Genomic DNA, 25,410 nt, shown 5'->3' on the forward strand with positions numbered 1-25,410 from the left:
AGAGGTTGGTAGAATTTATAAGATCACACAGTCTTTGGGAAATCTGTAAGTATTTCACTGAAAATTACCTGCAAAGAGGACAGATGAGTGTAGATTTTATTTCCATATTAAAAAGGTTCTGTCATTTAATGAGGGGGATTTTTGGTAGGTAAACTCTTGTTGATGGCTGAAAGGTCACACAAAAGTCCGTTTCCTATCAGGTCCTTAGGGCAGTCACAGACAGAGCTAGCTGCAAAGTTAACAGGTTATCCAAAATCCTAGAGCAGCTCTAAGATGCCTTTGTGGTTGGTACTCTCGCCTTGTGGAACCATTCATTTGTTCCCAAGCAGCTCTGCCCAGGCATTGCTTTTGTTCATCTATTACTGGATCAAACTCTGCTTCTTACCTAGCTTCAGAAACAGCATCCCCGCCCCCCTTAGGACGTCCTCAGTCTTCCATCAGGAGCCCTTCCTCTCTAGGCAGCTGACAGGCTGGAGTCTGGTGGTCCTTGACTAGACTCTAGCAGATGGAAATGACTTAGGCTCGTGTGTGCTGCTGCCCTGTTGTGTTGCTTTAGTGTCTGTGTAGCCAGAAGTCATAGGTTTGGTTCTGGTAGATGTGTGCCAGGATTCAGAATGCCCACTGCCACTTAGGCAGCCTGTACTGCTTACTGGTGATAGTTGAGCTCCTTCCATCCGTGTTTAATTGGGTCTTACCTCCTTTAATCTCATTACCTTATTTGTTTTAGGGGGAAAGCATTAGAAATCAAATGTACAAGAATGTATTCACTTTATCTTCTCTACAGGAAGCATGCCAAGTAGATTTTCCTGCCTCCTCTTTGATGACTTCTGTTAAGGCTTGCTGGGGTTTCTTTTTGTTGTTTTTCTGATCTGGCTTTTTTTTTTTTCCCCATGAGCTGTTTCCCATGCCATTTTTATCAAATAAAAAATAAAATCTGGTTTTCTAATTTTTCAGAGTCCTATAGTCAGACTTCTCAAGTTACCCGTATTTATCCACTTCCTTGTCTCCTAATTGTTCTTCCAAGTTTTCTTTCCCACTGTGTGCAATCTCAGTAAAGTGGCCCTGGCCCCTGCCTCACTTAACCTAATCTGTTTTCAGCTTACCCTCTTTATACTTACAGGAAAATTAAAGCATCTAGGCATCTGTGACAGTAATTTGCTTTCTCTTTATGCTCTTCTGCAAATGGGTTTCTGGGCTTCTTTTACATAGTTTCTTTTAATTTTTTTAAAAAACTTGTTTTATTTAGTATGTGTGAGTGGTTTGCCTATATGTGTGTCTGCTGCACCAGTATGTGCCTGGTATTCAGGGAGTCCAGAAGAGTGCCTGATTCCCTGGAACTGGAGTAACAGAGTTTTGAGCCATGTGGTTGCTGGAGTTTGAACCCAGGTCCTCTGGAAGAGCAGCCAGTGTTGTCAACCACTGAGCCAACTTTTCAGCCTCCTAAATGCTCTAATGTCACATTTCTTTGTTCATTCTTTTAAATCTTCAATTAACATGTTAATGGCCATTGATCTCCAGGTAGGCATCTCCTAATTCCAACCAAATCTTATTTATAGTTTTCACCAAATGAACTTAGAAGATTTAAATCTAGCTCAAACTTTTTCTTGATTTATTTTTTAATATTTATTCATTTATTATATAAGTACACCGTAGCTGTCTTCAGACACACCAGGAGAGGGCACCAGATCCCATTACAGATGGTTGTGAGCCACCATGTGGTTGCTGGGAATTGAGCTCAGGACCTCTGGAAGAGCAGTCAATGCTCTTAACCTATGAGCCATCTCTCCAGCCCGATTTATTTTTTTATAACCTTTTCCAACCTTTCCGCTTGCCCAAACCAGAAAAATTGGGTTGTTTTAGTCTTACTCTCATAAGTCCCGTGTTCAGTAATTCCCAAGAATATAATTAAATCTGCTAGAGCTGTTGTCTTAGTGCTGAGACCCTACGTTCTAGGGTTTCTCTCCTGTTCCCTGTTTATCCTTGCTGCCCACAATCTATTCCCCATCAGCAACTCTAGTAATCTTTCAAAGCATGAAATCCTTTGTAACAAATTCCATTTGGGTTCTCAAACATTAGAGGGGGAGAGGGCGGGGGTAGAAAACTATGTGATATATAGTGCATACTGTCACAGGTCATTAAAGAAAACTATGTGTCCAAGGATGTCTTCAGACTGAGATGAGTTTACTTACCAGTATTCAAGTGATGGTTAATTGAAGAGTTAGATGTTTTCCCAATCCCTTTGCTTAAAGCTCTTGTACTAAACAAGTATTCCTAATAAAAACCTTTTTAAAAAAAAGTTGCCTGGAGATTTTTAAATTTCTTCAAATCTGTCTCCATCCAAACGACCTGGTCATACTACCTCAGGCCTCCGTCCTCCCTAATCATGCTTCAGCCCATTAAACAAATCATCTTTCCCTTAGACTGCTTGGAGTTGTCACACACAGCCTTGCCCTTTGCTTGTACTTAGCAAGCACCCATTTAAAACTTCAGATTTGGAGCTATGGTCATATGGAATATCCTTGTGGAGAGATCTTCCAACTGAGCTCATGGTCATACTGAGGGCAATACGATAACACGAGGTCTGCTTTACTACCAAGAGTGTCTTGTGGACACTATATAATCTGGATGCCAGACCATTTCTGTTGGCAGTAAACAAGAAAAGGCTTCTGTTCTGAGTGGGGCAATGCCAGAAGGTGGAGCATGTCTTTAATCTCAGTCCTAGGGAGGCAGAGGCCTGCCTGGTCTACAGAGCGAGTTCTGGGACAGCCAGGTTTACACAGACCCTGTCTTTGAAAAAAAACAAAAAACCCAAACCCTCAGATTTTAGTGGAAATATTTTCTCAGACTATAGTCTCTCATAGATCGCTGTATTTTATTTATCTTAGGAACACCCATAACTAATCGAATGATTATTTGTCTTTCCAGTCATTCTCCAATCCCCATCTTGGAATTGGGCTAATGCGCAGCGAACATTGCTGACGTACTAGGCATGTCTAATGGCAATAAATTAAGAATTAGAAGACATTTTCTGGAACTTCTTAAAACAAATTATTTGTGTCTTCAATTACTTTTATCGAATTTTAAAACTCCGCTAACACCTATCGTTGTGTTAGCGGTGCCTGGTAGGGCAGAAGGCTGGTCTACAATCCTAATTCCCACCGAATCTCAGCGCTTCCGAGACCCGGAAAACCCGTCCTTTTCCGGTACCGCTCTTCGCAATGGAAGAGGCGGGACTTCCGGCCTCACTTTTCCGGAGACCGCCCCTTCCTCTCGCTGCGGGAGGTTCAAACTGCAGCTCGCCTTGTGTTTTGATTGTTTTGTTTAGGTCGTCCGGTCGCCGATGCTGCCCCAGAGGACTGGACGGGTGTTTCGATCGAAACACTTCTTGTGCCCATGTTTTTTCGTAGATGTGATTATTTTTTTTTATCAAGAACTCTCTCTCCGTAGTTCAGTAATACATTTCTGAAGGAACCGTGGAGAAGCAGTCGCAAACTGCCACTTGAGCAAAATCGAGGTCTGTAAGTGGCTGAGGCCGTGGTTGCCCTCCTTTCAAAGTGGAAAACAACTTCGCAGCGCACAACTGCTGGTGAGTGTCAGAAGTTTGGCGGTGGTCTTGTTGAAGGTGTTTTCCCTCCCCTTTCTCTTTCCCCGGGTAACTATACAGTTTGTTTGAAAAACGAGCCTTCAACATGCAGAACAGATGAGGCTTTTCGGCTCGTTAGTCCCCAGACCTAATGTGTTGAATGGTAAGAGTGCAAACATGAATAAAAAGAATGCAGAACACCAATTTGCTCTTAAAGTACCAGGTAGAGCTATGCGGGTAGACATCTGTTATTATGGTATTTGCTTATTCACATTGCAAGAATGTAAAAGCAGATAGTGTGGTCTTGCGGGAAGTTACCTGTGACAGCAATATAGAGATGCACTGAAGAGAGAAGAAATGGGAGAAAGATTAGTTGTTGGAAAGAAGAGATAAACTTCCAACAAAAGGAGGTAAAAAGCCAAATTCAAGTGAGATGTTAAAAATCAGTAGAAAGCTAGTTACAGGAAGAAAGCCTAGATGAAACATCTATTCTTCCCGTATTTGATGGAAGTATATTTTCCCTAGCAGCTTTCTTTGCCTCATGGTATTTTAAGTCCCAATGATATGTTTTTAAATAAGATACATGAGGTCCATTTTGTTTGAGTTTCTATACTGGTGGGAGATAGTGATAAAGTCTATGAGGATAAAGGATAAGCTCAGACAATGTGTGGAGTAGTTTAGCTTAGGTGATAATGTTGGGCCTTTGTGCTAGTGGTGTTTGTGTTGAGATGTGAGTTCTGACACTTTGGTATGATAAGCCAAGGAGACAAGAGACTGGTGGGCTAGACTGTGGCCTCTGTAGGACTATTGATCTTATTCTGTGTGTGAATGGCTAGGGTTGATGGGCTCCAGCTAAACAATGGACTTAGGGGATGCTGCAGAAGTTGGCTTTAGGTGGAAGAGCTTTTGTAGTTTAATCAAATTCCGTTTCTCTATGGAACAAAGACATGGAAGTCAATGCTATTACCAGAAGCCTGAATTGTGCATATGTAAAAAAACAAAAAAGGGGCTGGAGAGATTGTTCAGCGGTTAAGAGCACTGACTCCTCTTCCAGAGGTCCTGAGTTCAATTCCCAGGAACTACATGGCGGCTCACAACCATCTGTAATGATGTGTCTGAATGATCTCTTCTGGTGTGTCTGAAGACAGTTACAGTGAACTTACATATAATAAATAAATCTTAAAAAACAAAAAAGGTGAGGATGAAAGTAACCTAAGGTGATTCTTGAAGAACCTTTGATTTAAGTAGTGAATAAAAATGATTAAAGACAGAGGTGGCAGTAGAGAAGAAACCCTTACTAACCCAAAGTGGGGTTGGAGGAGGGTAGAGAGAGGGGGTGATGTACAACGTTGTCACAGACTGAGTAGGTCTAGTAGGATGAGGTCTGAAGACATAGAGCACACAAAGACATTAATGGCTGTTGTGAATCAGTGCCAGTGGGAAGGCAGAGGAGAAAGCCAGGTCCTAATAGGATGAAGATGAGAAAGAGATGCTAGCAGTGAGGAACCCACTGTATACTTGATTGATAGGAAACTGACATGAACTCAGAAGTATTGTCTCTGAACAGTGTTTCATTTTTGTTTTGAATAGATGAGACTCATAATATAGAAGGAGACAGGGTTTGTGTTAGAAAAGAGTTAACATTTCACCAGAATTACTGAGCTCTTACAAGGTAGCTTTCATAGACCTGCCATGGCTAGTTTCTCACTTAAAACCACGGTGGTGCTGTAACTCCCCGATTGTACAGATGAGCGGATATCTAGGCATCTGCCTAATTAATAATGGAGTATAAACGAAGCCCACCTCCCCTTTGCATCGCACAGGTGTGGAAAGCATAGTAAGAAAGGTCATTTTGGGGGTAAGACGTCGAATGGACGAAGTGGGAGTAAATTGAAGAGACTAGATTAACTACTTCCTCAGTTCCAGGCTGGGGAGCAATGTATTCTGGCACTTGTAGTTTTTCATGGTCTGTTCCCTTAAGCTTAACAGTTTCCTTTGGCCTGTCTTTTGCATGTGTTAAAACTAATGCACTATGCTTTTGTTTATTTTATTATTACTATTACTGTATGTGTGTATGATGTATGAGAGCAGGCATGCTCATGCTTGCTACAACTCTGTTGTCTCTTTTCCATGGGGAACTCCAGGGCTACAGTTCAGTTCATCAGGCCTGCATGGCAAACACCTTCACATGCTGAACCACCGTGCCTGCCCACATTGCTGTGTTTCTTACCAAGAATGATTGGTTTATCAGAAATGAGATGCTGAGCGCATCAGATATAAAATTAAGCTTGAATAACAGTAAACCACAAAATGTTTGTGATTTTGTGAGCTGTCTGCTCCTTCCAGGCTATGCTTTGACTGTGAAGTAAAGTCATAGGAGTTACTTTTTTTTTTAGATTTATTTCATGTATGTGAGTACACTGTAGCTGTCTTCAGACACAGCAGAAGAGGGCATCAGATCCCATTACATGGTTGTGAGCCACCATGTGGTTGCTGGGAATTGAACTCAGGACCTCTGGAAGGGCAGTCAGTGCTCCTAACCACTGAGCCATCTCTCCAGCCCCCTAGGGCTTATGTAAAGTAATTTGTTAAGGAAGTTTATTTTAGATCCCATAGGTAAAAGGGTACACAGTGGCAGTGTGTGTTGCCTTCTGTTTTTAGGAAATATGTGTTTGGCTTGACAGAACTCCTGAGCCTCAGGAAATGTGCCTGAGCTGCTGGGTCCCGTTTCCTGCAGCCTGCGTGTGAAGCACGGCATACCCAGGCATGGGAATGGCCGCTGAAGTGCGGATGGTCCTCTATGAGGAAGACTCGGTCCAAGTGAACTATGCGGATGGTTCCACGCTGCAGCTCTCTCCTTGCGGCTCTGAATTCCTCTTTGAAAAGGCCCCTCCTCCCTCAACACATCCTCTAGAACAACCAGAGAGAATTCGTCAGCGGACACACTTTGTGATTAGCAACTACCGAGTAAGTAATATCACTTAGACCGGGCTGGCCTCAGACTTATATAGATCTGCCTGCCTCTGCCTCTAAGTGCTGGGATTAAAGGCATGAACCACCACTGCCAGGCTAAAAGTCCTCTTTTTCAATCCCGCGCAGTGGCTGAAGCTGCTACGGTGTGAAGGGAGTGGGGGTACTGGACTTTTGCCATTCTAATCTAATTTTCAAATAATCTGTATTTCTTGTTATAGGGGCAACTACAGCGAGCCCTAGATTTCCGAAACTCTTCAGCTGCATGTCCTTTTTTATCTGAAAGCATCATACCTTCTGAAAGAAAAAAGGTGATTTTTGCCTAAAAGCACATTTTTGTGAGTAATATTTGAGTACGGGTTAATTAAACAGGTGGTTTGGCACTTAAAAATAAGCACATGATGTAAGATGCACAGGCCTCTGTGTTCACAAGGCTTAGGAGCACAGAAGTCTGGATTTCGACTCCTCGACATTTTCTTTATAGTCAAGGATTATAGTATCATACAAATTTTAGTAAACTTTGTGTGCTTGCTGATGTACAATAAGATATGAGCCTTGTTTGCTTCTTCTGGTACTGTGATCAAAAATTAGCCAAAAGCAACGGGGAGGAAAGGATTTATTTCAGCTAGTAGTTTTCAGTCTCACTGAGGGAAGCCCTGGTAGGATCTAAAGCAGTCACCATGAGGAACACTGCTTACAGGTTCACTGTCTCCGGCTTGCTGAGCTACCTTCTGTATGTAGTCCAGGCCAACTGCCCGGGGATGGTATCCACTATACTGGAATGTGCTTTCCTGCATGAAACAGCAACCAAGAAAAGGCCCCACAGACGTGTCCACAGACCATCATGGAGATACTTCCTCAGCCGAGGTTCCATCTTTCCAGGCCACTCAATTCCTGACAAAACCCTGGGCAGCCCAGTACATAATTATGTTTAAGTATAAAATGTTCACTTTGTTTATATTTTATTTGGGGGAATAATGGTAAATTTCACTTACTAAGATTTTGGACCAGGAACTAGAACCAATGTTGAAACTGTTTAAAGGCTGAGGCAAGAGGAGTAGCCGACCTCCTAAACTTGTGACTAACGTGGTCAGTGTAATTAGATCCTGTTTCCAACAAACAAACCAGAACTTAAGTGGTACCAGCGTGGGTGGCATGGGTAATGTTTCCCGGATTCCCATCCCTTGTTTAGACAGACTGTGTTTCGAAGAGTTTACGTTATCTGTGAAAGTTTTTGAAGTGACGAAGTTAGGGCTTGAGCCTAGTCTACATGACTCTTAGTACAAGGGTGTGAACCAGGACCTCACACGTGACCAGACATCTGTTTTTTTTTTTTTTTTTTACGGTAGCAGAACAGCTGAGGTGAGCAACTTTAAGGAGGAAAGATTTGTTCTGTCTGAGAGGTCATTTGGCCCCATTGCCGTTAGCTGATGTTGAAACAGAACATTATGGCAGGGTATGTAGGGTGAAGCAAAGCGTATTCTCTGTGTTGTTGTCTCAGTGACTTCTACACTAGTTCCACAGCACGTAAGCTCCAGTTGCTTTTCTATAGCACAGCCCAGCCACGCCCAGGTTCTCCCTCATCTCCTATGGCTGCACTCTTTCAGATTAGGTTTTTAGAATGAGTAGTCTACAAATAGTTCACTGAACATTTTAGATCAAAGTAAATTTAGCACTAGTAAGGTAACATTCTTTGTGTGTGTGTGTGTTTCTAAGAGAAACACTATTAGCATCCAGTATTGTCCGTAAAACTGTATATTGACTCTAGTTTTCATTTCCTAGGTAGTAAAAATACAAGTGTGAAAACCCTTACTCCCTTACATAATACTGGTAATATTAAAAGTATGGAAAAAATTGAACAGTAACAGAAAATACTGTGGGTTCTTTTTCCCCCTCTCGATTCAGCGTGTGTTCATTGACTTCTCGGAAGTAGAGTGGCCCAGCCTTGACAGAGACGACTGCACCACGTATTTGGAGGGTGGCGTGGTGAAGATAACATCACTGGATGGACATGCATACCTTTGCCTGCCCAGATCTCAGCATGAGTTTACAGTACATTTTTTGTGTAAAGTGAGCCAGAAGACATATTCATCTGTAATACTGACCGAAACAAAGAATCAAGTCCCAAAAGATAAACGAGTTGGGAAGACCAGCAAAGTCTGTGGATATGGGAATTTATCAGGACAAAGATTAAGGAATAAAGAAAACGAACCTCATTACCAGATCTTGACATGTAAAAATGCTTCAGCGGACATACGTTGTGTGGGTGAAACTGAGGGGAGAGAGGAGCTGCCTTCCCCACGTACAAAGCACAGATGTGTGTATGCGTGGGTCAGGCAGACTTGGTCTGTTTTGTCCTGTCCAGAGGAGTGGAAATACCCACTGTCTTTAGCACTTCGTTTCCATGACAAAGTTCCTGTTGCATCTAGAATTGATGCAGCCCTTCCAGCGAGTAGCATTGTGACTTCTGGCAGTGCTAAAGAACGAAGAATAGAGGTTTCCGTCCTTCCCAGGGCCTTGTCACTCAGCTGTCCTGCCCCACACGTGCACAGGTAAAGCAAGAATGGTTTGTTGCAGAGAGCAAGGCTTGGGGAGAATGTGTCTTTAAGCATCACTTGGTTTTGGTTTTGATGTTGGTTTTTTATGTGACCTCAGCCTCTAATTCATGGAGGCCCTCCAGCCTCTGCCTCCCAAAAGTGCTGGGGTAAACTGTGTGAGCCACCACACCCAGCCACATCTGTTACTATTCTTAAGCTCGTTTACTTAACTGAAATCTTTAATTTTAAAGGGTAGTAAATCATTCCCCTAGCAAAGATGTTGGCATTTCGTACTCTGTTTATGCACAAAGTGTTTGGGGAAGGGGAACGCCACTCTAGATACTGCACTAAGTGCCATGTAGAGCAAGCGAGAACTGAATGACTCCTTAGTGTCACTGGGCGTCACTGTCCCTAAAAGGCCCATTAAAGTATGGAAGAGCAGGAATCTGCTCAGAGTTCTTTGGGAGAAAGCGGGGGTGGGGGAGGTCCATGGTGGGTCACTGGAGCCCATGAATCAGGCTAGAGCACGGACCTGAAGAGTTTTGATTATGGCTTCTTTCTTTGATATCAGCCCCAAGGCTACCCATTTTCTTTTAGTTAACTGACTAAAGGTCTAACCTTTTTCAAAGAGGGGTTCATTATGTGGAAACCTCTTCATGGTAGGTCAAAAACTTAACTTTCATTCAAAGATGAATAATCTGATAGTTAAAACTTGGCAACATGAACTTTGTATAAATGACACAGTAACTTTTTTTGTAAGGTAACATTTACAAAGTACTTACTGGGAGACACTGGTGTGCTTACGCACTGGTTGTAGTAACCCAGCAACTCACATCGCTAGCACTTGTAGAACTGGAATTTGATCCTAGGTTGTCTCTGTGTACACCTTTTTACTTAAAATAAAATATTGGAATAGTTTTTGAGTTTGCTATAGATATCTAGTTAAAACTGGAAATTCCAGGATTGTAAATATGAGCCAGAAGAGGTTTTATGCTCTTAAATTAAATGTTTCTTTAAGTGGATTTAGGTTGAACCCCATTTTCCTTAACATGGAGCATCAGGTTTTCCATGATCTGGTTGCTTCCTTCTCTATAGTCTCACCTCTGCCATCTTTCCTGTTCGTGACTCCCCTTGTTGAACTGGCCCCTCATTGTTGGAGTTCTCACAGGCGCGCGCTCTCTCTCTCTCTCTCTCTCTCTCTCCTTCCCTTGTCTCAGCTTAAGCCTTACTCCTTGGGGTGCTTGCCTCACTGACTGTTGATGCGTTAGATCCTACATGCCCCTAGCACTCACTGGCTCCCCTCTCTTTAGACTTGGTGATTACTGTTTTACTACACTGCCCTATGGGAAGTCTCCAGTGGGGCAGGAAGCATACCTACTTTGGGGACGTTAGCTCCTCAGTGTGTTAATGTGATGCCTGACCTACGGAAGACATGTCAGTGAAGATTTGTGGTTTGAATCCGGGTTCAGTTTTTAAAATTAGTAAAATGTTTATTTTGTAGCGTGCAGAGATGCACTAATGAGGTGACGAGAGCTGTAGAAAAGATACATGGCCAAGTAGGACTCACTCCGAACCGTCTCCAGTGCAGTGTGGTGTATTCCCTGATCTGGGAAGGCAGGCGTGGCTCAGTGGCAGCACTGCTGTGTTGACTCTGGATGGCAGTTACTTTGAACAAGCAGAGTTATTCTCATATTTTCACAGGTGGAACTTCGGTGACTCACTTGTACACAGACGGTCGGATGCAGAAGAGTACTCCTATCCCGAGCTTGTGAAGGTGGTGTGGGATAAGGGCGTAACATACAGGTAAAGCTCCTTCCCATGTTGCACTGGGAGGTTTGTTTGTTTGTTTCTTTTCTTAGCTTTAAGATTAATCTATTTTAAATATATAAGTGCACTGTAGCTGTCTTCAGACACACCAGAAGAGGGCATCAGATCCCATTACAGATGGTGTGAGCCACCATGTGGTTGTGGGGAATTCTGGGAATTGAACTCAGGACCTCTGGAAGAGCAGTCAGTGCTTTTAACCACTGAGCCTTCTCTCCAGCCCGTTTTTTTCTTTCTTAATTCACAGTAGGAATGAGACTATAACTTGCAAACTGATTCTTCTAAACAGTTTTGCTGGGTCAACTGGGTCTCTTTGTTTTGTTTTTACTTTTATAGGTCACAAAACTAATTTTATTAGTGTGCACAGAGGTCTCCTGACTCATGTTAGCCAAGTTTACAAGACTACTTGGCACTAACAAAGCCACTGAGATTTGGACTTGCTACTGAATGGAATGTTTGTACCAGAGGCTTAGGCTATCCTCTGGACCGGAGATGGTCTCGCTGTGTTACTAGTGAGCAGCCTGAGGGTGCTCTTTCCTGGCTGCTCTGGGCCTGCTACTCCACTGAAGTCTTTCCTTCCCCACAACAGTTACTGTCTAGTTTGGGATACTGTTGGCCAGATGCAGTCTGATTTCCATGACTAGCGCTAAGAAGCATACCTGATGGGTTTTGGTTGCCAGAGGCTTTCCTGTTTTGTATGAAGACCCACACTCTCTGACAGCATAGTATTTTAATTTGCATTTATTTTTTATTGGGGCTGGCAACAGGTGTGTGTGTGTGTGTGTGTGTGTGTGTGACAGCATGTGTGTGGAGGTCAGAGAATAATCTCTTGTTTCACCATGTGGGTCCCAGGAATTGAACCAGGGCATCAGGCTTGGCAGCAAGTGCTTTTACCTGCTGAGCCATCTCGATGGTCCCAGCAAGATATGAAAGAGGTATCTTTTATAACTGTTCTAATAAGAGTAATTTCCAATAAAAATAATTTTCAGTAATTGTATATGGAATGCTTTGATTATTCCTGGCTGCCACATTTGTAATTGGTCACATCTTGCACGGACAGTTAATGTTACTCCTCGGGTATTAATTACACTAGTCATATTTACTGGAGAATAATCTTATTTTCAGAACCTAGAAGTATGGTATTTAACTTCTATGTATCAACATTGCTTTGGTGACTCTTCATGTACCAGTTGCCGTGGTTATGGGTATGGTTATGGGGATATGAAGACAGGGTTCTAAGTTCTAGAAGCTCTGAGCTTAGTTGTTATAAACACATAAGGTGCTTCATTTGCTCTGTTTCTCTTCGGTTCAGAAGTACCCATGTCTCCGTTTTCGTCTGATTTGTTGTTTGGGTTTTATTGTTTTAATGGTTGCTTGGGCGCATGCATTAGTCTTAATTAGAAAACAAAATGATTATTTCTCTGCCCTAGGCTTACCCATAAAAATGTAAACTCGATAGAGATCTTTCCTGGTGATGGGTCGGTTTTCAAGTCAGAAGGGGCTCATTTTGGTAATTATTTCACATATTATTCAAGCCAAGAAGACTCAGGAAAGGTAAGTTAACTATGAAAACTCAAGATTTTTGATATAAAGCTCTTTCCAAAGTCATAGTATGGGAAATTTGTTGTCTATATAACATTACTTCCCTCTGCTCTGGGAAGTGGGCAGCAGGGAATTGGACAAAGGGAAGTGCTTATAGGTAGGATTTCTGAGGGGGTGGAGCTTCTGACAGCACACATTTCCAGTTTGAGGATTGGTAGGATTTCAATTCCTGAGCTTGGGGAGCTCAGGGGTTGGTGGGGTTTCTGCTCAGGAACTGGTAGGGTTTCTGCTCAGGAATTGGAGTTTTTCACCCCCTTTTTCTGCATCCGACCCATGGATTAGGGTAGGAAGTCCTTCCTGGCTGCAGCCAGCTTTTGCTGAGGTGCCATCTCTGTGGGCTGCTGGGGTGGGCTGGAGAGGAGGTCCTGCCACTTTGGACAAGCTCTTGTGGAACAGCTCCTAAAGTGGTGTTTCATGGCAGCAGTGGGCTGAGGCAGAAAAAGCATCACCACCTGGACAGCTTGTAAGGAACAGCTCCTGCTGAGGTGGGAAATGAGGTGCACCACAGTAGACAGCTCCTGTGAAGGCTGCAGGCCGAGTAGCTGTGGTGGTGCTGCCGTTTTGACGGGAACTGACATTTTTGACATCTTACCACAGCTATAGGCTGGGGCAGGAAGAAGGGGCCAGCCCCAGCTTTTGTGGCTTGCCACTTAGGGACTACAGCCCTTACTGAGAGATAAAACCAGAAAAAATCATTCCCTCACTTGGCATCCTAAAAGTCTTGCCTCTGTTGGTGCTGCCCGGCCATTGGCTGCTGGCAACTTTATTTACCAATCAGAACCAACAGGGGTCAGGGTCCCTCAGTGTCTAAGTCTCATGTAAACAATTTTGGGGACCCAAATTAGCATAATACAAGCAGCCACATATCCCCCTTTCTGTTCAATTAAAAAGGACCTTTTCTCTCTCTCGGATATATGTTGAACATAATTATAAGAATTATGTAAATTTTAAGGTATTATGTTAATACCCAAATTAACATAATACCAGCAGCCACAGGTACATGTATACATACCTCAGGAAAAAAATAGTTAAGCAATAAGGGTCAAATTTATTGAGATTTGTTTACTTGTTTTAAACTTTCAGAGAGAAGAGAAAACTTATTCTGTAAATAACCTCCCTCCAGACAGACCAGGAAATCTCTTCTCTGTACGTTCTCTGATTAAACAGGCAACCAGGTGAGTTGTGACATTCATCTGACCACACAAATCACACTTCTGAATGCCTTGATGTGTTTCCTCTGGTTAAGGGTAAGACTGAGGCTTGTTGGTACAGTGGAAATGTGTCTTTGCTACTAGTCTGTCACGTTTTCTGGTCTCATCATTTAAAGAATGACCTGTGTCATTACAAGAGTATTTCTGGCTTTGAAATTTAAGTGTGGGGAAATTTCCTCATAGGAAGTGACAGGTTCTGAGAGGAACTAGCATGCTGCTCTCTGGATAAGTAAGGTATTCCTTATGGTTGCTACAGTCACGTTGGAGATATGAGGATACATTCAGAATTTTCCCACTTTTAAAGAAATGGAAGTTTTATGAGAGTGTACTAAAGACAAAGAATGGGTTCTCTCTTTATTTCACCTCTTAAATTCTTTTGGTTAAAAAGCACAGTAATGAATTAGTTTGTTTTTATGAAGTTATCTATAAACAATTTTCAAATCGATTAGCAGGCTCAGATATCACCGTTTCATTTCCTACACATAGTTGACTGCTTTTGGCCATCTTTAGACTACACTAAACCTTTGGGCACGTGACTCTGTCACCTGTTTAGAACATCTGAGAAGCAAGAAGGCTCAACTGAGGAAGGCACTTGCTGTGTAAGCCTGAGTTTGACCTGTTGAAGGCACATAAAGGTGGAAAGAACCAAATCCACAGAGTTTCCTCTGACCTTTACACATGTGTGACGGCACACATGCCTGCATACTCGCACACGTCGGTGCACACACACAGCTAATTACTGTAAACAATTTTAAAAGAGGACCTGAAAATTCTCTATGGAGTTTCTTTGTTGCTAAAAGGCCAAGGAGTAGCCTTAGCTGGCGAAATTTAGGCCAGAAGGCAATAATAGCAAGTTCCCATTCAGGAACTTAACCCTTCTGGAAAAGTGAGTTACCACAGTCATCCAAACTGTTACATGTCATTCATGATGTTGCTAAGACATTGCACACAGAACCGGGTGTTTGGAAATACGGAAAATGTCATTATTTACAAGCATTGAGGAAATATTTTTCCTGTTCCCAGAATTCTTCAACACTGTGCCAAGATAAAGCTTTCACTAAGCCACAACTACCGTCTACACTGCTGGAAAGTGGTATGTTGAAAGTGAGATTGTTTTCTTGTTTGGATTAATATTTGCACATTCCAACTGCTTTCATGTAAGTCATGTGAGAAGTTCTTTGTAAATGTATGTATTTAAGAAAATACCTGGGCTGGAGAGATGGCTCAGTGGTTAAGAGCACCGATTGCTCTTTCAAAGGTCCTAAGTTCAAATCCCAGCAACCACATGGTCGCTCACAGCCCTCTGTAATGCCCTCTTCTGGTGTGTCTGAAGATAGTGTATCAGTGTACTAACATATATAAAATAAATATTAAAAAAGAAAAAAAAATATCTACTTGAGCCAGGTGTGGTGGTGCATACCTTTGGTCCCTGCACTCAGGAGGGGAGAGGAAGACAAATCTCTTGAGTTCAAGGCCAGCCTGGTCTACAAGTGAGTTCCAGGATAGCCAGGCTACACAGAGGAACCCTGGCTTAGTTAGGGTTTCTGTTCCTTCAAAGAAACACAATGACCACAGACAACCTGGGGAGGAAAGGGTTTATTTCAGTCACGTCCATATCACGGTTCATTGTCACGGCAGTGAGGGCAGGAACTCAAGCAGGCAGGAACCAGGAAGCAGAAGCTGATGCAGAGGTCATGGAGAGGCCCCACTTACTGACTTGCTCATCATGGTTTGCCCAGCCTGCCTTCTTACAGAACCCAGTGCTGCCTGCTCAGGAGTAGCCTCATCCTCAGGAGGCTGGGCCCTCCCACATCTATCACTAACTAAGAAAAGGCAGATCTTATAAAGACATTTTCTCAATTGAGGTTCCCTTCTCTCTGATCATTCTAGCTTGTGTCAAGTTAACATAAAACCAGCCAGCATAAACCCTGTCTCAGAAAACTTAGAAACGAGGGAGGGAGGGAGGGAGGAATAGATACCTCATAGATGGGAAATCCGGCTTCTACTGTATACTTTTTGAAGTCCAGACCTTGTGGTCTAGGCAGATAGTCTATCACGTAAGCACACCCTGTCCCTGCTGTACTTCCTGGGTCATCGAAGTTTCTTTATGCACATCAGCCCTCACCCCCATGTGGGATGTGAACCTGGGCTCAGAACATGCCAGTCACACTCTTACCACAGAGCTGTGCGACCTTCTCCCACTCCTCTTCTCTTTGGCTTCTGGATGCAGAATATTGATATGTAGCCCTGGCTGGCCTTGAGTTCACTACATAGCCCAGGCTAGCTTCAGACTTGAGGTCCTCCTGCCTTATCCTGCCAAGTGCTGGGGTTCCAGATGTGTGCCACCGTGCTCAGCTGATTCTTTGTTTAATTAGGAGGGAGAGATGGGAGTTGATCAGATCTGAGCTTATGTAAGAGCACTGTCAATAAAAACGATAATAGTGTCATATTTTACATTTTTATAAATGTAAAAGTAAATTCTCTGGCCCTGCCTTAGAGGAAATGATTCTCAGACTTCATAATTATTTGATTATAGACCTATATGTTATTATAATTCATAATTTTTGCCTACATAAAGTTTATAGCAGAGTGGTAGCTTACAGAGATATGAGATTTTTTTATAAAAGATTTACTTATTTTATGTATGTGAGTACACTGTAGCTGTCCTCAGACGCACCAGAAGAGGGCACTGGATCCCATTACAGATGGTTGTGAGCCACCATGTGGTTGCTGGAATTGAACTCGGTACCTCTGGAAGAGCAGTAGGTGCTCTTAACTCTCCAGCCCCAGATATAAGAACTTAATCTTATTAGGGCGACAGTTTTGGCTGTGCAGTTCTTGAAAAGATAAACTAAGGGTAAAGTCTGTAGCACTCAACTTTGAGTAAGACTCTTGAGTTGCTTCAAGAGTTCATTAATAATTACTGAAATCTCTTTCATGGAAAACTGTCTTATGCTATCTTGCTTTACTTGGTTTTAGGCACCTGGAGTAAATGTTAGCAATATCTTGCCCGTGCTTCTGAAAGAATCCCTCATCCCGGGCGTGGGGAGATTCCTTGCCTACTCTGATGACAAAGTTCATGCGGTCTTTTTGGATGGTGTCACACTAACGCTGAGCTGGGACCTCAGCTCCTCTGCTGAAAAGAGACAAGTGAGTCAAAAGCCTATATTCTAGATTTTTTTCAAATATAATACATTGTTCTTAGCTATGCTGTCATTTATAGTCTAAATATATTCTGATTGGTTACTTATCTACAGGAAACAGAACAGAAAACGGTACTACATTATCTCAAATTATCACATTTTTAGTTTTTTTTTCCTGTGTATTTATGTCTACCTGTGTGAGTTTATGTGTAGTGTGCACTTAGGAGCTCTTGGGATCAAAAGAGGGTATCAGAATCCCTAATATTGGGTCACGGGCAGTTGTGAAGCATTTGAGTGCTAGGGACCAAACAATACAAATAGTGCTTGTGTTCTACTTAAGAAACCTACAGGGTGACAGTAATGTTTAGCATGTAACTACACATAATGTATATGGTATGCCTTCCATATAATGTACACTGTAGAAATGTGTTGTGGCAAGTATCTTGTAGAGTAAATTGAGATGTCCTCAAGCCCTATGGACATTAGCAGGTGGCTTATTACAGCACTGATAGAACAGTTTAACATGGGAGCACCCATTACATCAGGAACGAGTTATAAAGGGATAAGGATAGATACCGTTTTTTTCCAACACTGATTGAATTTGGACAGACGTTTAGCTAGAAAATTAGAAATTCTTCATAACAGAAATATCTGAGAAGTGAGAGATGCTATAAGGATTGCCGTGACATGGGAGACGATGTCTTTGATGTGTTCTTGGATTCAGTTTGCAACTATTTTATTGTGTATTTTTTGCATCAATGTTCATAAGGGAAACTGGTCTGAAATTCTCTTTCTTTGTTGAGTCTTTGTGTGGTTTAGGTACCAGGGTGACTGTGGTCTCAGAATGAGTGTTCCTTCCATTTCTTTTTCTTTTTCTTTTCTTAATTGGATATTTTTTTTACTTACATTTCAAATGTTATCACCCCTTTTCTTGGTTTCCCCTCTGGAATCCTCTCCCCCCATCCCCCTGCCTCTATAAGAGTGTTTCTCCACTCACCCACTTCCTCCTGCCTCCCCACCCTGGCATTCTCCTACACTGGGGTATTGAGCCTTCACAGGGCCAAGGACCTCTCCTCTCCTTGATGCCTGACAAGGCCATCCTCTGCTATATATGTAGCTGAAGCCATGGGTCCCTCCACGTGTACTCTTTGCTTGGTGGTTTACTCTTTGGGAGCTCTGGGAGGTCTGGTTGGTTGATATTGTTGTTCTTCCTTTGGGGTTGCAAACCCCTTCAGCTCCTTCAGACCTTTTTCTAACTCCTCCTTTGGAAAGCCCATTCTCAGTCCAGGGGTTGGTTGAGAGCATCTGCCTTTGTATTTCTCATGCTCTAGCAGAGCCTCTCAGGAGACAGCTATATCAGGCACCTGTCAGCATGCACTTCTTGGCATCCACAATGTTGTCTGGGTTTGGTGACAGTATATAGGATGGATCTCAAGAAGTTGGAAGACTAAAGAGGGGATGTTTCAGTCATTCTTAAAAGGGGGAAGAAAATATTCACAGGAGGAAGTACAAAGACATGTTTGGAACAGGGACTGAAGGAAGGGCCATCCAGAGACTGCCCTACCTGGGGATCCATCCCATACTGGGTCCAAACTTTTTAAATCTAAAATCTTGTCAAGAGGCTTTATGAACCTCAGTGAATTTCCTAGCAAAAGTTAGAAAAGTACAACATATAGTCGTGTGTGTGTGTGTGTGTGTGTGTGTGTGTACATTAATTATAACAAGAAAGATTGGTATTCTCATTCTCTGATAACTATCTGTGTAGGCAATGACTTAAACATACCACAAGCCATTTAAAGTTCTGTCTGATGATTCTCAAAATAAAATTTGAATGATTCCTCTACTCCTTTATTTTTTAACAGATTGCTAGTGTTTAAGTTTTTACTTTTAGAATGATAAAGCTTCTTGCCTCTTCTTTTTGCTTCTTAAGGTAGATCAAGGTCTCCGCTTAGGCTGGTGCAGATTAACTTTTCCTGATGGACAGGACCAGTTAATTCAGACGGAGCACCCTGGTGTGTATGAAAGGTACGGAAGAACTGTTTCATCTTCATGTTTTAACTGCTGGAGTGTAAATAAAATTTAAATCTTATATGTAGTTTTAGTTTTCCTAGATTTCATAGTTTTCACATGATGAAATCAATAAAGTCAGCTTTAGACATTTGTTTGCATGCAAGTGATTCTTTTTTTTTCAAAATATGTTTCCAACATGTCTGACCTGCCATGGAGAGTAGAGTGTGGTTCGTTTTGCTAGGCAATTATTCTAACTCCTTAACGAAATTGAAATAAGGTGTAATTTGCAAATGAAGTTGTATGTTTTCTGTGGTGGATATAGACTATCTGGTGGTTATTCCTGAGTGAGATGATGCTTAAACTGGGTTTTTAGGAATATAGCCTTCAGTTAATGGAGCTCACTCTTAGTCACAGTCTAAAACTGTCCCTAGGAGTCCTGACGTGACAGCAACCTGACCTGTCAGTGCCCACAGACTGCCTGCTGAGCATCTCGAATTTATTTTTCTGGTAGATGGCCTCATTTCGGCCCCAAAGCTCCAACATTTAATTGCTATTATAAATAGTTTCTGTCAGGAAGACAGCATGTCTAGCAGATGTCTTAATGGTTCTGCTCTTCAGATCATTTTTAATCTTGTTTCATTAAGTTACATTTCATCATATGTGTGCGTGTATGTGTATGTATGTATGTGTGCTTATATATGTGTGTATATGCTCTAATGAGCATTTCCAAGTTTAAATTTTAGTAGGCAAATGCTTCCATAGACTATGTAAATATATTTTCATAATAAGCTTAAGGAATTTCACTTTGAAAAACTAAAAAGAAAAAGTTAAGACGTTTACATTTGAACTTTAAATGAAGAGCAAGTATTTCTTTTGTGTTTTAACTTAGATGTTTTCTTTATAATATTCTAAATATAGGTAAGATTCTTTTATTCTTTATAAATAATGTAAAAGAGGTTGTGTCTACTGAATACAATTAAGAAATTTTTACTGCCATTTAAAACTTTTATCTTTTTTTTCCAAACTGTCTTATTGATTTTTCTCATTCCTTATGTATTTGTAAAGAATATACAAGTTTGGGTTAGGAGTTTATCTAGTAGTAAAGCATTTCCTCAGCTTAGACCAGCTTCCATCCCCAGCATACAAGGTGGGAAAAAAATAATAAAAGAACCTTAAAGCCAGGAGTGGTGACACACCCTGTAATTCCAACCTGCGTCATTAAGGATCAGAAGTTCAATGTCATTTCTGACTACATAGTAAGTTAGAACCCAAGAATTGTTTTATGATAATTCAGTTTTACTACTATACATATTAATTATTTGAATTAAGAGGCTTTCCTATCAAATATTTGTAATGTGTTCTTTCCAGATATGTGGCATCGGTAATATCATGGTGCAGAAGAATAACGCAGTCTGGTCCACGACAGGTGTCCACCACACATCACTCACCTGTTCTCAGAGAAAACTGGTATTTATATTTCTTGTAAACTTAACCTTTGAATAAGAGCCAATACTTAAAAATTAGTTATGGTGGTTTGAATAAGAAAGGCCCACATAGGCTCGTGTATTGATTGCTTAGTTACCAGGGAGTGGCACTATTTGAAAGGATCAGAAGGATTAAGAGGTGTGGCGTTGTTGGAGGAAGTGTGTCCCTAGGACATAGATGTTGAGGTTTCTTTGTCCCTGGATCAGTCGGGTCCCTGTGAGCTTCCGTGTTTCCTGCCATGAGGACAATGGACTAAGCCTCTGAAACTATAAGCAAGCCCCCAGTTAAGTGCTTTGTTTCATAAGATTTGCCTTGGTCATGGTGTCTCTTCACAGCAATAGAACAAGGGCTGGTAAGGTAGTTCGGTAGGTAAAGGTTTACTCCTTAGACCAATGACCTAAGTTCAGTCCTCAAGACCCATGTAAATCGGAAGTTATCCTCTGACTACACATGCACTCAGACACACGCACGCTCACACACACACACAGAGTGAATAAATGTAAAAACAATATAAGTAGTAAATGGGAGATCCTGAAGCTTTTTTTACCAAAAACCTTTTCACTTTAAAAATAGTCAACTCATAAATGCTTTGTAGTAATGTAAACTTGAAAAAATACTTTTTTATCTGATATACAGAAATATACATTGGCATTTTTATATCAAAATGAATGGCTCTTTATCTGTGATAATTTTTTGTGGAAATTTTAGTATTATTAAAGAAAATACAATAATACTAAGTAACATACATTTTTAAAAAATGGACTTTCAAATAATTTTTGTCATACTTAGTTCTTGTCCCAAATTAATTAGCAAATTAGAAAGTAAAGCAAGTATTTTAATCCCTCAGGAGACTAGGCTTGGGCTCCACACGAATGTCTGAGCAGCATCAGATATAGAGAGTCACTTGAGCAGACAGAGAAAGGATCATTCAGGGCTGGAGCAAACTCAGCGGTGGAGAGCACTGGTTGTTCTTGGACACAGTTTCCATTCCCAGCACACACATGACAGTCTGGGCAGACATGAGCTCCTAACATGAGCACTGGTAGTGAAACTCATATTCCTCCACAAGAGCTGTGTTCTTATCCAGGAATTTGCAGCCCTAGAAACCTCTCTTAGAAACCTCCTTCTGGGATCAGATCCAGGGTATCGTTATATTGGGGAAGTACTACACTGCTGAGCTTTTGAAAAGGAAGTTGTAAGGGACACACACATTAAACCTGATTTATATCTCTTGCCTAAGTGAATACTTGTTAGAATAGATCAAATGAAACCGGAAGGTGTAATCTTAGTGTGCCAGACACCTCAGGATCTGACCTGGCAGATGCCTCATCCTTGAGCTGTAGCCTGGTTCACAGCAAGGACGTTTCTCAGGCAGGTAGGAAGAAGGGAAAGTGCATGTGATTGTAAAACTGATACATAAAAAGGAAGAAAAGAGATCACGCAGGAAGTAGCTCTCCGTATCGTATTTCACTATTTTTTCTGCCTTACCATCATTAGCTGATGATTCAGTGTCTTAATAACTTAATGAAGGTCGTTTTCAGACAGTGCCCTCATTACTTTCTCAGAGGTAGTCACGTTGTGGTATTTGTACAGTGTTCTGACTTGGGGAAGACAAGGTATGACATCCACATTCCGGGCTCTGCTTCAGTTTTCTATCCAGCCCTCGTACTGTTGACCTTCTGCCTCTTTCTGTCATGTGTGGTCCAAGCCCACAGCCCTGTGTCATCCTCTATCTTCCATAGGTCTGTTGCTTCTGAGCTTGAGAAAATACAGAAATTTAATCGTATCCTTTTACGAAAATGTATTATACTTCAGAAATATTCGGTCAGGGCTGAGTAATGACTGCACTTTATGACTATGAGTGCATACATACATGTTGCTGAGTTTTGTTAAGTCAGATGATATCTAAGATATTTTCTATGTTGACATTTAGACTTTTATGTTTGAATTGGATAAGGAACGGTGAGCTAGGGTTAAAGTCTCTTGGAGACAAATTCTTATACATAATTATAGTTAAAATTATAGCTGTTGAAAATATATCTGCAACTTTATTATGAACCCTTTCATCTGAATTTATTTTGTCACTTATTTTTCTGTAATCTTACTATTGTGTAACTATTCCTGGGGAAATCCTACATTTATTCATTCCATATAGGACCAACAATAGACCAAATGGACAATTCTGCCCAAATCCAACATGGTCAACTAATGAGTTTCCTAGGATTACTTAGAGGAGTGTGGTTGACAGAATCTTTACAGAAACATGATGACTCAAAGGCAGCAATCCCCTAAAATCTAAGGATGTCTGACAACTCATAAAACAGCATCTCAGGAGTTCCCTGAACAATCTATAAGTAGTTCACCTATTCAGAGTCACCTGTGTCCAGCAACTGTTGGTGCTTATATGGACTTGGCAAGGTGCCTTGTGAAGTTTATAACTTTTAGGGGCTTTCTGAGCCTTGTAAGATTTATACACTTCCTGGGAAGTGTGTGTTTTACCTACTTCTGCATCTTGTGAGCTCCCTCTTCCCCTCCAGGAAGGTTGTTTCAGTGAGAAAAAAATTAGTTATATAACTTTACTCAAATAATAAATTAGTTCTGTAAGAGAAGTCAATTTTTCTTTTATTCTAGATCTTTCTTAATTTAAAAAATGCATCACATTCATTGTTTATAACTCCTACTCTTTTCACTTTTACTTATTTTTTTATAAATTGAACAACTTTGTTTTAAAAAAACAAAGATAAATGTACAGATTTTAAGCATTTTTGCATAAAAGTATATGAATACATTTTTGTCAGTACTTTGTTTTTTTAAAGGCTTGATAGTATGCATTAAAATCTTACTAATTACAATGAGAATAAAGTACATGTAAAACAAGATGTAACCTGGAAATAGTCTAAGTTTTCTTGGTGTGTAAAGATTAAGCATAATGGTTTTTCATTTTCTTTCTTTTCTTTTCTTTTTCTTTTTCTTTTTTTTTTTTTTTTCTTTTTTTTTTTTTTTTTTTTTTTTTTTTTGGCCTTTATTTTTTCTTGAACTTCACAGTCTGTGAGTTGTTTCTGGGGTGTTCAGAGCTTTCTGGGGTTAGTATCCAATTATCAGTGACTGCATATTATGTCTGTTCTTTTGTGACTGGGTTATCTCACTCAGGATGATATTCTCTAGATGCATCCATTTTCTTAAGAATTTCATAAAGTCATTGTTTCTGATAGCTGAGTAGTACCATTTTTATTTTTTAACAAATATAGGTTAAGAAGTATTACCGAGGCTTTCTTTTCTTTCCTACTAAATTGCCATCCAAACACACATATTGTCCCACTTTGCCTACACTATGACTGGTTTCCTCATCCATAAGGGGTGGACTCCATAAACTCCGAAGTCTCCATTGCTATCATGAACTCAATAGATATTCCTTGCAACTGAGAAATATTTTCATACAAAAGCCAAGCTTTCTGAAAATCAAATCATGTAATAAAAAATATCGGGGGAAGCACCTTAACTAAGTCATTCAGGGCTGCTGGAAAACAGTGGTGTCCTCAACCTGACTTCTAGCAAGAAGAATGAGCAGCGTTTTTCTGATCACTGTCAGTCGGGATCTTCAGAAACCTTGCTAGAAGCAACTAGTGAAGAGAGTGTGTCAGTAGCACTGAAAAGAACTTCTGACATCCTTCAGGATATCGACTATCTTCTGTCACTCTCTAGAAAGTAAAATATGGAAGTATTATAAAATCTTACCGGTGTTTCAAATTACTAGTGTGGAATTGCTCCTAACCCAAAAAATTACAAATGTTACTTCTATAGAACTGATTTCACTTTGATTGCATTTTGTTTAGCTTGTAAATTTTGTTGTTTGTGTATGTATACATTTTTTTTTCAAGAATAAAGAACAGTCTTGAAGTTTTGAAATTTTGAACTATTTCATTTCTTACGTTTTTATATATAAGAAAGTTTTATGTTTTTGCCGTTTTTATCATATGGAGTTTGTTAATTTCCAATTTTCTTTACTAATGTGCAGAACTGTACATTGGGCCATTTGCAATTTAATCTATCCAGTAGAACTGAATAGCAGACTTTCTTCCTTCTCTCCCCAGCTCTCGTCTCAGTACTGTAAAGAGTGGAGCGCACAGACAATGGGGAGGTAAGTGAGAGTCAATTCCATCGAGAGTTGTAAAGTACCTTTTATTCACAGGAGAGGCTCACTGCTGAGTAAGCTCACCCTTTCTAGTTCTTTCTGAACTCTGGCTGGCTGGTTCAACTCAGCTTTCTGGCTCAGACTCCTCTCCAAGCTGACTGACTCAATGTCAGTTTTCTCTCGGCTTCTTACTGAATTGCTCTGCTCTGTTCTAATCTTCTGGTCCTTCTCAATCTCTGGCTCATTCTGTCTTCACCTATGTCTAGGTTGTTCTCTCTCTGCAACCTATCTTTGTACAGTTGTCCCAGTAAGGACTACCTCTAAACTCCACAAACTGAACTGCCACAAACTCAACTCACTGACTCAACCCAAATGACTGACTAGAACTCTGAGATCTGCACGCCTCTCTCTGCTGAGTACTGGGATTAAAGGTATGTGCCACCGTGCCTGGACCTAAACTTTCCTTTACCTGAAACTTGCTCTATACCAGGCTGGCCTTGAACTGAGATCTTCTTGTCTCAGTCTCCTGGGACTAAAGGTGTGTCTGTATTCCAGCTAGATCACACAGACCTAGAAGGTCTTTGGATGTGATCTCTTGCCAGAGCAGCCATGTTGCCAGATTAAAATTCCTCTACAAAGAGTAAGAGTTCAGATTTAATAATGAAGAGCTCTCAGTGGCCACAGGCAGCCATGAAGAACAGATGAGGGCTGAGGGCCAGCCTGCTGAGGAAGAGCAGGAGCAAGATTGCAGAGTGGGGAAATGACCAACAAAAGGCAGGTGATAGGAAAATGTGCTGGGGAGTTTCTAAAGGCTCAGACAGGCTCTGTTTGGCTAGGTATGTATCCAAATGGGCTGAAAAAGAAAGAATCAATGAGGGGAGAGCCTGCCAAACCTAGAAGAGAAGGAATTCTC

General features: G+C 41.1%; 1 protein-coding gene across 1 annotated transcript; it reads left to right on the forward strand.

The window, feature by feature from the left end:
* Window positions 1-3,462: 3,462 nt before the first annotated feature.
* Window positions 3,463-24,074, forward strand: LOC308433564 (uncharacterized protein C5orf34 homolog; the record flags this gene model as incomplete). The annotated part of the gene is made up of 13 exons (XM_080933658.1): window positions 3,463-3,586; window positions 6,268-6,550; window positions 6,775-6,864; window positions 8,459-9,105; window positions 10,792-10,893; window positions 12,345-12,468; window positions 13,600-13,691; window positions 14,751-14,820; window positions 16,707-16,877; window positions 18,801-18,895; window positions 20,249-20,347; window positions 22,108-22,148; window positions 23,878-24,074. Exons 2-13 carry the CDS (start codon window positions 6,350-6,352, stop codon window positions 24,072-24,074), a joined length of 1,929 nt encoding a protein of 642 aa, XP_080789784.1. The 5' UTR covers window positions 3,463-3,586; window positions 6,268-6,349.
* Between the last annotated feature and the right edge of the window lie 1,336 nt (window positions 24,075-25,410).

Source organism: Micromys minutus, assembly GCF_963924665.1.
Source record: "Micromys minutus genome assembly, chromosome: 20".
NCBI classification, from domain to species: Eukaryota; Metazoa; Chordata; class Mammalia; order Rodentia; family Muridae; genus Micromys; species Micromys minutus.